General features: G+C 42.9%; 1 protein-coding gene across 3 annotated transcripts in view; it reads right to left on the bottom strand.

The window, feature by feature from the left end:
* The window catches only part of KATNB1 (katanin regulatory subunit B1), a 558599-nt gene that overhangs the window by 116272 nt on the left and 429853 nt on the right, over positions 1 to 12474 (bottom strand). For 2 of the 3 annotated variants that reach the window (XM_085640093.1, XM_085640094.1), the window contains exon 18: positions 4805 to 4951. The exons of the other annotated variant lie outside the window; for it this stretch is intronic. In XM_085640093.1, coding sequence (XP_085496219.1) covers positions 4805 to 4951 — 147 coding nt within the window. The remainder of the gene's footprint in view (positions 1 to 4804; positions 4952 to 12474) is intronic. 3 annotated transcript variants of the gene reach the window in all.

Genomic DNA, 12474 nt, shown 5'->3' with positions numbered 1-12474 from the left:
GTTATTAAAATGTTTGATTGATTGCCAATTCCTAATCACTCCTCTGAAAATTTGACCATCTTCTCCTCTACAGAATCTACCAAATTGCCTGCAGCCACTCCACTCATTCCTTAACGCCCTTTCTACTCCTAAACTCTACCCATCTCTTTACCAAAAACCCCCACTACCACTAAACATCACCCATTCCTGAAACCTTAAACCCCTTTTTACACCTAAACCCCACCCATCCCTGATCCCTTAAAATCCTGCACAACCCCTAAACTGCGCTCATCAGTGAGCCCTAAAAAAAAACCTTCACCATACCTGAAAACCACCCATTGGTGACCTCTGAAATAAATATGTCACCACCCATTAACTCCCCCATCCCTGAACCCTAACCACCCACCATTATCCTTCCATTGTTGAATCACTTTCTGCTGCTGCTCTGAAGGTATGACCCCCCTTTCCCCAGTCAAACCAGTCCCCCAACAAGTCATCCCCATAAACTATTTTCCCAGTAATCAAACATCGACACCCCAAAACCACCCCTTCCAAATACCAATACTTGAACTTGCAAAAACAAAGAGGTTTATTTGAATAAGAAAAGTATAGAAATCTTGATCCCCCCCTGCTCGTACCAAAAACTAGTACAGGGTTTGGCTGCATAAGCTAAAACTGAGCTCTCTGGCCCACGGCAGGGAACCCAAACCACCAACCCCATGCAAAACGTTTCCTATCTAGCATGGCCCCTACGTCCCTGTTACCAATGTGGTATTTCATTCTCCTAAGATCAGCAATGCCATCAGTGGCTACTAAACTGGTCCTAGCCTGAGATGAGTGTGGCTGTCAGTCTGATGGCGCTGACTTTCTGCAACTGCCTCTCTCCACCCACCAATGACTTCCAAATCATTTGGGACATTGTTGCATTATGTGCTCCTTACATTCTACCATACCTGACCTCTTTGTGTCAAAGCTGTGTATGACCTTGTTTCCTTCTCTTTTTTGGAACTCCAAGATTTCATATGTATCCAAACTTTGTCACAATGGTACTCTAGAAACATGAACATGATTCAGAATGGGTAGTACCATCGGAATTTCGTGTCCTGCACCCTCAGAAAAAGTCAGTCACCAGACAGACTAGTATGAGCAGTAGTAGGTCTTGAAAGCTCTGTAGATTTGCACGGATGAAAGCAGACCCTGCCATTGCTTGCTCCTGCTATTACCTAGTCATTCTCTTCAGATCTTTGTGCAGTGTTAGATGTTATTTGATGGTGATTCAATGAGACCCAGGAATTAGACATCAAGCCCTATTGATGCAGAATTCCAATTTGTTCACCCATTCAATAATGGCGTCAATCACGTTCTGCACATACTGGATGTCCTTTCTTTCTGTCCCCCTTGATACAGAGGTGATTTTCCATGGCCTGGTGTTCCTCTGAAGGACCATGTTATGCTCCCGTAGGAGAAGGAGATGGGCCTTGGATTCTTCCCGATTAACTTTCCTTCAATCTAATGGTTCTTCGAGGGAGTGTATTCTGCAGCCAAGCTCAGTAATGTTTTTGTTGACTTTTTTCAGGCCCTGTAATGTTTTTTGATGACTTTCTTCAGGCCCTGTTTCAAATTCCCTTCATTAAGCCAATTTATGTATGGCTTAATGTCCAAGCACAATGTTTTTAAGGGTTACCATTTCGCTATTCTGACTTGTCGCTCAGATTCTTCTCTTTGCCCCATTTCCCACTTCAATTGGTGTGTTCCTTTTTTGGTACTATCCAGCTGGACCTTGTTATTCTACTTATTTTTACCCATCAAGAGTGCTATGCCTGCCCGGAAGCGGTCTAACAGGAAGTCAGATAGGATCACCCACTTGGAGAAGAGTCAAGTGTGCCTGCGCTTCAACAGCAGGAATGTCTGCTAAGATCACTGATGTCATCACAACTTGCCACCAACTGCACTCAAGGGGGCCTATGCAACATCAGGCCACCACCCCTGCAGGGAGTGCCATCTTCAGGAAAATATAGATATACCAAGGTGTCTCTTAGTTTCTTAGGGCCACCAACTCACACCTCAGCAAGGACTCAGTGATGACATGCCATGACCAAATAGCACTTTGGACTTCTCAAAATTGTTCACTTGAGCCTACCTCATGTCCGTTCAACCACACCTCAATGTATATCTTGGCTAGCAATGAGCTTTAATGCATAGATCTGTTCTACAAGTATTCCTTCCCACTTAAGCTGTCTCTTCTAAATCTCCTCTTTTACTGCAACTGAGTCATAACCCATTCTTGAGGTCCGCTGCGCTTTACAGATCAGCACCTCCACTGAAGGGATCCACCCAATGATGCAAAGTTCCTCAACTCCTTAGGGCCCATTCACCACTCTCAGGCCCAGGTCCCCAGACCTCAGTCTTCATGTCAAGCTCTGGCACATTGTTTGTAATATATGGTGTGCATCCCACACCCTTCTCCACAGACACAAGCTAAACACCCTAGGCTGCTTCATCTCAACTTGAACCTAACCTCACTATCATAGGAGGTGTGCAGCTGGATTTACCAGCATTGAATCTTTTGAAGATTCACATTTGAATCTTTGCATATTGAAGGCCCATGTACAGTGATTGTTTAGTAGCACATCCATCGCATTTGAAACAGCCCAAACTTCAACCAACGAGATGGAAGTGCTGAGCTCTCCACTCCCTCTAAAGGCCACCATAGCTGAGATTTCTATCACTAGTCATGTGCGAGGCAGTCCCCGAGGAGAGCTTCTTACCTATCTTTGACCTTACATATATCACATTTTGACTTTTAGCTGGTATTTCATGTTCTTCAGCCAGCCCTAACTTGAGCTTCAACAGACTGGGAGTTGCTTTTAGGGGTTTTATAGACTTTTCAATCTTCAGATTCAGGGGACACTCCAAACCATGGGAGAGAAAATAAAAAATTCACTCTTAAAGTCATGCATAAACTGTGGAAAAAGAAGATATATACAGATGAGCCTCACAATCAGTATATCTATTGTCTTTATCAATATCACAAGGCATCTTCCTGTGACATCTGTAGCACATTTCACTCCACAACATTTAACGACAGAGAAAGGTTAGCTCTCTTCCAGAGAAGGAGAAAGTTCCTCCTTACAAACGAGATACCCCTTCATCTGACAAAGTTCTATTAAAAGTGCTCCTCTTAGCACTTCATAAAGGCATCGCAAAAATGAAGAATATGGAACTTTCTTAGCTACACTTCACTTCAGAAGTGCCTGCACTCACCTCTTCTAGGGACAAGCTCAAGCATTTGTGAAAGAAGGGGTCACAAAAAGGTGAGTTAAAAATCAATGCTGATAATGGCATGAAAATCCAGCACTTCTGATACCTGGTCAGTAGTCCATTCCAAAACTGTTGGTGAGTCTTTGAAGAACGTCACAATGAAGACTGCCTCACCCGCAAGGCTTTGGGCAGTGTCCCATTGTCAGAGTCCAAGAAGATCCGGTCAACAACATTTGTGACGGACAAACTTGACGTCAACAACCTTGTTGAGAAACTCCTGCAGTGCAACCCCATCAAAGATGACTATAGTACAGTTAATGACTGAATTACCTTTTCTACCTGCGTTGGAAACACAGACAGGGTATTCTCTTTAGCGCTTGAAGGTCTCTGCTTAATTACCACCACAGATCTTTGTCTCTGAGCTAAAAGCTGATGTCAGTGACCAAAAACATGTCTCAGATTCAAACCTGGCACAACCTCCCGCCTCTCACAGATCTAACCTCTGGGACCAGAAGAAAAGAACTGATGCCTGGGTGGCGCCTATATAGGTACCGCGACAACATAAGCAACGCTAACTATGTCAACGACACGCAGAGCAGAATGAAGCCACGCGATGGCAGGTGCAAGGGGTATTGCTCAGCAAAGGTTTCCAGATCCAGCCTGATGCCTGGGAAATTCAAAGGTAAGGAATCTGCAGCTAGAAGTCTCTATCAGATACATTGCACTGTATCCGAACAGATACTGATAAAGCACGTTCACTGGGATCCATGAAAAACAGATGCGCCCCTTCCACATCCTTCATGGTTCTAGACGCTCTCAGGCCAGCAGATAAGGTTACAACTTTTAAGGTGATCAAGGACAATAATTAACCCTCTCAGACAAGCCCAATATCACCTGGACTACTCTTCCAACTGATAACAATGTCAGGGCTACCATAAATCAACAGGGAGATTAGGGGAGCAGCCCAGTCACGCTCACAAAGTAACCAAAAGTGAGTACGACTTATCAACATTGCTCTTCCTGCAGACTTGAATACAGCCTGTAGGGTAAAGAATTTCCAGTTTTGCTCTCGCTTGGAAGCTGATCACCTCGGATGACTGGATGCCAGAAACAATTCAGCCTATGGACATCTTGTAATTGCTAGAAAAGCCCCTAAACCAGAAACTCTACCATACACCTCACCTTCTTGCCAGAAAAGGAATACATTGTTAACGTCTGGCCCTATATTAATAAAATTGTTAAATTCATTTCTTTCTTTGAGTGTTGTTGGAAATAAAGCAGGGGGACTGTCACTGCAGACGGATCGCAAAGAACAAGCCACATGTTTCTTGCTCTTTTGAGAGCTGCAATGAAAGCTATAGACTGGGCCTTGGGTTGTGGTACAGCTGAACTATCAAATCACAAGAGTGACTGCTTGAGTGGGGTGGGAACTTTAAGCCTGAACCTTTCAATGTGGGAGCTGTAGAAAGTGGTGTAAATCAAAGTTCTAACTTTTCAAGGGATAGATACTGGTAACAATAGAAGTCAGAGGATCTGCAATAAAAATCACTTTGTATTTCCTCACCTTGATATCCCCTGTGCTCCAAACGGCCCGCACAGAGTCCAGGTGTCTAGCTCTGTTGGTAAGTACCATGCACATTGTATCATGTCCTTTACGGATCTGTGACATAGCCTCTTCATCCACCACCTCTGACTGGCTTTTGTCTGACGTCTGGAAAACAGACAGGAGAGCAAATTGTTCAAAATTTAGGAGGTGAAGCTATTTCTGGGGTGAGTGGAGGCTGTGGGATGTATAAAAAAAATTACAGAGCACAGGGGCTTACTGAACATGTTACTTACCTGTAACTAAAGTTCTCCAGTGATGCTATGTTTTATAGAAGCACATCCTTGATTCATCTTCATCGTCAAGTTGGGAGTCCCCGGTAATTTGGTAATTTAGAATAGCAATAAACGGCATTACCAAGCCTGAAAAACTAAACAATAGTGTGTATGTCATTTCATTAAAAAGCATCCAAAATCTAACCAAGGAGGTGTGCTCCATCTCCATCCACTACAGGCCTCTGTAGTTCAGAGTATGAAGTACAAGTGTGAAAGGATAGTTTTCAAGCTAACCTCTTTTCTGAAGAGGATGGAAGGCCTATTAAAGAAATCAACGCTGTAGAAAAGGAGTTACAAGTCAATAACTCGTTTTGTTTTCCTTTAGCATTGGATCTTTCAGAGATTTACATGCTTGAATAAGAAGAGTAAGCAGGAGAGAGAGAGAGAGAGCGAGATCCATAAATATACATACAATTCATTTGTCCCAAAACCCTTAAATAAATTATCATATGTTAAAAGGAATTTTGTTCCATTCTAAAAAAAACTCTTCTAAAAAAGACAAAAAAGTGCAAAATTGCTGGGACATATTTCTTATATCATGTATTCATAACATTAGCTTGTTCCTCTACAAATTGCTTCATAATAAAGGGAGGCCTCAATATTTAAAGATGCGTGTACAAATCCTCGCTCATGTTGAGCCCCCCCCGGTTGTTTGGTGTCGAGCTCAAGGATATATTGGGTCTCTAATCTTCTTAGCTTCCCTTCTCTGTCTCCACCTCTTCTCTGTATGGGAACAGTATCAATGACTTAATGCCTGAGATGTTTTAAATTACTGTTATGGTGTTCTTTGAAATGCCTCGCTACCGGGTAATTAGGGTCATTGTTCATAATCGCCCTAATGTGCTGTAGGACCCGTTTGTGTGCTGCTAGCTTTGTACTCCCAATATATGCCAGCTTGCAGCTGCATTCTATGACATACACCGCATATTCGGATTTGCATGTAAGATGGAATTTAATCATTTTAGGCTTTGTCACTGAAAGCAGTCAAATATGATGTTCTATTGTCTCCATATACACATGCCTTACCATTAGAACATTTAAAGAACCCTTTCTCGCAGTTAACCAACCTTCTCCATCCTTATGTTCCGGACTACTTTTACCCAGAACATTGGCCATGGATACTTTTTTCCTATATGTGATTGAAGGAAATCTAGGGAGGGAACTGCCTATGATAGGGTCCTCTTTGACTATGGGCCAATTGCGCTGAATAATTTTGCGCAATTGTTGTTCCTGTCTAGAAAATGTCAAGATCAATCTTACTGGTTCTATGGAAGCTGTAGGATTTGTATCATAAATTTTTTTAGACCTATCCCTGTAAAGCAATAGATCTTCCCTGGCTAGAGCCAGCGACTTGCGAATGGCTGTATCAATAGCTCTAGTGCTGTAACCCCGCTGCAGAAAACGTGTCTTACTTTCAGATTGATGTCTTTCCTAATCTGAGGTATTACTACAAATCCTGCGTAGCCGCAGCATCTCCCCATAGGGGATGCTATGGATTAAATGAGGGGAATGCGCATTAGACGCATGTAGCAGGGTATTGCCAGCTGTTTCTTAACGAAACAGGGAAGTGGTTATGGTGTTATTGACTACTGTGACCTTTACATCTAAAAATGAAACACTCTCTTGATGTAAATGTAAGATTGACATTGTTAACATTGATTTGAGCAATAAATTCCTTAGCTTCTGTCACAGTTCCATTCCATACAATAATCAAATCGTCAATGTATCGCAACCCAGATACCACCTTCCCCCTGTAAGTTGAATCAAATTGCTTCTTTAGTACCAGCTCCTCCCAACAGACCATGAACATACATGCGTAGCTGGGGGAGAAGCTGGCCCCCCATAGCTACACCCTGCACCTGTTGGAACATCTGCTTTTTAAATATAAAGAAATTGTTTTCCAGACAAAAAAACAACATATCCTTTAGCATTCTGTTATGCTGCATGTACTCAAGGGGTCTTCTAGATAAGTAGTATTCCACTGCCTTCATACCGTCACAGTTTCTAATACAAGTATAAAGAGAAGACACATCTAAAATCATTAGTTGGTATCCCTCCTGCCATGTCACGTTGCGGATCTTGCGTATGAAGTCACTGGTATCTTGTATATACAATTCCAAGTTGTGAAAGTGTTCCTGAAGGAAGAAGTCTATATATTTAGATAAATTTTCCAGGGGCCCATCACACGCTGAAATGATGGGCCTACCTGGTGGCTTCTCAATGTTCTTGTGTATTTTCGGAATGAAATAAGTTTTCGGGTGGTCTTTTTAAAAAAAATTAAATTCTTCCAGATTAAGAAGACCTGAACTTTTCCATGCCAAAAGTTTGGTGTGTAGCTGGTCCTGCATGGTTTTAAATTTAAGGGGGGTGCTTTTGCGATAACATTCAACATTATTTAGCTGGCCGTAAGCTTCGGTCATATAGTCAGTTAGGGGCCACATCACTACATTGCCCCCTTTATCTGAGTTGCTGATTACTGTATTTCCTTCCTTTTTAAGTTTAGCCATTAACTGTCCATACTGCCTTTCATGATTGGTAATTTTTCTTTTCTCTTTATTAATTGTCACATTTAGTTTCTTTATCTGAGTCACGACAATTTCATTAAATACATCAACAGAGTCTCTCACTGTAACCGGTGTGAATTTAGACTTTTTCTTAAAGGGGGTGTCAGGTTTCTTCCAAACCATAAAATCAGATCCATGGAGTGATTGTCTTGGAATTTCTTCCATGTCCATCTGTTGTTGATTTGAAACGTTAGTTTGGTGGGAGAATTGTGTTCCAGTGTCCAAGGACTGTAGGTCTATTAATAATTCATGGTCTCCAACTACCAAATTAGATATGTCAGGCGCATCAGTGACCGGCCTCAACCCCATCTGGATTTGTGGTTGGAGTTTATGGAATTTGCGGAGTTTGAGCTTTCTAATGAATAGGTATACATCTGCCCGCGTTTGGGTGTCATTTAAATTTGATTCCGGACAGTATGTTAACCCCAAGGAGAGCACTTGTTCCTCCGCTGCGGTTAGGTTTATTTGCGACAAATTGATGATTGTATTGGCACTCTCCAAGTTAGAGGTGGGTGTCAGAATTGTTTTATCTATTTGTTTCTCCATGACCCCCGTCCTCCCCGCTTGTTCCCTGTGTTGCTTAACTGCCCTCCTTCTTTCCCTCCTGCTCCTTGTGCGCCATTTTTTGCCGGTTGATTCCTTGGCCTTAGGGTTTTTCTCCTACTCCGTCTTAGATAATCAAGTTCCTCCCTCATTGTGAGCCTGATTTTATTGTGCTTCTGCTGTTCATCCCGAGTTTCCACGTCCGACTCACTTTCAACTGCGGAACTCAGGTCTGAGGTGGATGGCGCTTCCTGTTCAGGCAACGTTTGTACGGGGCGACTCCCTTCTTGCTGACGTTTATTTGCAGTGGCATTACGAAATGTATCATACTTGCGGGCGACTGTAAATATCTGTCCGTTCTCATAGTCCTGTTTGTCCCTCCTAAATTTATAGGTTTTGCGTTATTTGATTTTGTCCTCCTCCTTTTGGAGCCCAAGCATCATTTCTTCACTCAATTTAGTTTTTGGTTGTTGTGGGTCACCAAGCGCTTTGATTTCATCATTGAGGGCCTCAATCTTAATAAATAGATCTCTCCGGTCGACTTCAGCATATTTCACCAGTATTTCTACTAACTTACGAGAGGAATCCAAATTACATTGAGCCCATTCAGCCATCATTAAAGGATTGGGGGTATCATAACTTGGCGCTATCATGATTCGCAACCCCCTCAAGATATGTCTAACATCCAAATATTTTTGTAGGGATTTGGACTCCCACCATTTTGCTGTTTCCTGGCGCATGAGTTTTTCAAGTGCTCGGTATTTATCTTTAAGGCTTTTCCCCCCAGCATTGCTGTCATCGCTGGCACTTCTACTATTTATTTGCGGTTCTGGTGAAACATCCGCAAACACATCTTCCACGGCAGTTTCGCGGTCTCGCAATGTTGCGGCTGACATGGCGGCGTGTTACTTTCAATGTGATATTGTATTTATGCGTGGACCTTCCCACGAGCAAGCCTGCTCCGTGGACGGACTCCCGCAAGCACACCTCCCCACCTGCTGATTATCAGGTAAAGTCCCATACCTGTCTGAGCCAGTAACTGCCGCAGCACAGCCTCTCCGTGGCTCCACTCTTACGAGCGTCCGCTCTGGCGAAATCAGCACCGCAACAGCTTCTCTCTCATCACAGGACCAAGTTACTCAGCAACAGGGGGGCTCTGTGCGTTTCCGTGTCGTTGAGGTCGGCTTCCAGGTTGCCACACGAAATCGAATTTATTATTCATTAAAAACAGATATGGTTGACTAGTATAATAACAGTGGCTTTGCCATGAAATATAAAAATAGAAAAATGTCTCCAAGGGTGTCACTAAAAGGTCTATTTGTAGGTAGCACAGATAATTGCTGGGAACAGAAGGAAAAAGCCAGGGAGACAAGGGAAATTGTTTGAACAGCATAGAATGCAGTTTAATCGATGCACATATTTGTCATATTTTAGTTTCATATAATCAAACATATGTGGGACTAGCACTGTGTTACATTACATTACATGTAACCTGTGGGATATTGTGCCCAAGTGCTCGTGAAAGTTGTGACGGCGCAAGTGACACGTAAGAAAGTATGTACAGCAAGGAGGCGCAAAAAAAGAAAGACAAGTGGTGGTTGAAATTACATAGTAGGGATACCCAAACAATGAATGATCATATATACAAGGTGGGTATCCGTGAAGAAATAGCGCCGATTTTATCGCTGTGAAAGTCAATGGCGTTTTGGCCTGTAGAATGGTCAGGCCTTCATCAGTGCCAGGTTACTGTTATTTCAAAAGCAGTGGCGACGTATTGTAACTGGAAGCCTAGTTGAAGGAGAAGGGGTGTCCCAGAAGCGTCCAGGGGACTCCTGGGACAACTCAACTGGATGGGATGAAACAGATCCCTGGAAACGAGTCAGAAGTAAATTGGTTGAACACTGTGGTTAGCGGCAGCCAGGGTAGGCTAGGAGGGTAACTTGTTGGCAAGCAACTAGACGATGCGCTTGGAGAGCAGGCGTGAGTTTGGGTATCCCTACTATGTAAATTCAACCATCACTTGTCTTTCTTTTTTTGAGCCGCTTTGCTGTACATACTTTCTCATGGGTCACTTGCGCCATCACAACTTTCACGAGCACTTGTGCACAGTATCCCACAGGTTACATGAAATTTAATGTAACACAGTGCTAGTGTCACATATGTTTGATTATATGAAACTAAAATGTGACGAATATGTGCATCGATTAAACTGCATTCTATGCTAAACAAACAATTTCCCTTGTCTCCCCTGCTTTTTCCTTCTGCTTCCAGCAATTATTTGGGCTACCTACAAATTGACCTTTATTAACACACTTGGAGACATTATTGTATGTTACATATGCTTGCCATAGTCTCTATAGGGTTTAAGGGCTGCCTCCGGTAGTCTAACACTGCCTCCATGAACTATAAAAAGTCAGGAAATTCATAAGGTAAGATCCTATCTTTACTTCACATCTTCATCGCACCATACAGGGTTCCGCTGTAACACTGTGATGGGAATTTATTGGGTTTGGTGGGATGGGTGTTGCCAAGGAAGACACAGTTTTCTGTAAATCGATCAGAATTACCTGGGGACCAGGAAGATAGTGATAGATGAGTATTGTGCCATGTGTAGTGTATCTCATTGTCATCGGTGTGACTAGGTTTCACTGGAACGATGAAGATGAAATGGTTAGGGATTGTTTGAGTAGGTGCTTCCATTAAGAGAGGTTAACTGATTTCAGAAAGTAGAGCATTCCTCGTTGGGGAGGAGGTATATGGGCATTTTGCCTAATGCAGTCTATTTCGATTGTGAGACAAACAGGCTGGTGTGTCCCATGTCATGTTTGGAAGACTGGGATGTATTCCTCTAGGAAACAATCATTGGCAGAGCAGATACAATGATTTTAGCCATGCTTTTCAGGATCCATGATGCTGTGCAACTTGGCTAAAAAAAAAAAATATGGATAAAAAGACAAAAAAGTAATTTTGTAGGCGCACACACACACACACCTACAAAATGATGCAAGTGCTTTTTTAAAATAATTTTGGTTTAACAATCCGAGTTGGACTGGTAAACAAAAGAAAAAGAAGTCTGTATGAGCTGGTATGGGAAAAAAAGGCTATAGGGGGAAGCAATATGAAGGGGGTTGGTTGAAATCATGGAGGGTGGGTGTGGGAAAACAACAGGAGTGCAGAAGGAAGCAACACTGCGGCGCGGGTAGGGGAAGCAACACGGAGGGCTAAGGGAGGAAAGCAAATAGAGAGAAAAGAACACTGATGGGAGGGTAAAGCAAACAGATGAGTAAGCGTTCAAATTGGAGTTGCGGAGGTGAAACACAAGGGTGAGAAAGCAATGCTGGGGTGAAGCACATGAGAGGGGGGCAAGGAGGAACACACAGGCAGACAAAGAGCAACACAAGCGCAGAAGGGGAAAGTACGTGAGAGAGACAGCTGGAAAACACTTGCACTCTTGTGGAATGCTAAAAGAAAATAAAAAAAAGTAGCACCTGAAAAAAGAGCAGTAGAAGGATGAAAGTAATGTGGTCAAGTTCCAGGAGAGGGACAAATGCACAAAGAAGTAGTAAAGCCCACACAAGCTAACGAATAAGAAAAAAGCAAATGAGTGACAATGAAGCCAACTAATGTTAGACAATGGGTGGTCTCTATGCCTACTGTAAGCTGCCATTAAGTCTTGCAAAAGGCATCGCATAAGCTGTCTAGTAGGCGAGGCCTAAAAAGAGCCTTAAATCTTTTTATGATAGCAAAATTTAGTTAAAAAAGATCAACAAAATATTTACTTAACAAATATGTCTATCTATTGGTTTGAAGAAAAAGTTACTTACCTTCAGTAGCACTCTTTCTGGTAAAGACTGTCGAGCTGCAGGTCCTCACCTTTTGAGAATTGCCCAGGTAATAGACTGGATCCAGAAACTCTTCAGCAGTACCCCTGTGCACCAGTAGGTGACGTCGTGCAGCTCCGCACCGACACGGTTTAGCTACGGAAATGACGTGCGGATCCCTACATAGGCATTACTTCTGCGCTCTGACATCAGTTGCTTTCGAGACTGTCCGTGCACCCAGACAGAAAGGCAGAACAGCAAATTGGTTGTGACCAGTGTGCAGATTCCTAGGCTTGGGACCTTATTAATGGATAGAGTTCAATCACAGAATGGGGAGGACGAGAGAGTCGATGAGGAATCTGCAGCTAGATAGAGTCTCTACCAGAAAGAGCCTCACCGAAGGCAGGTAACTTGGTTCTTCTGATAGA

This window comes from Triturus cristatus, chromosome 12 (assembly GCF_964204655.1).
Source record: "Triturus cristatus chromosome 12, aTriCri1.1, whole genome shotgun sequence".
In the NCBI taxonomy this organism is placed as follows: domain Eukaryota; kingdom Metazoa; phylum Chordata; class Amphibia; order Caudata; family Salamandridae; genus Triturus; species Triturus cristatus.
This window is presented reverse-complemented; position numbering and strand designations above follow the sequence as displayed.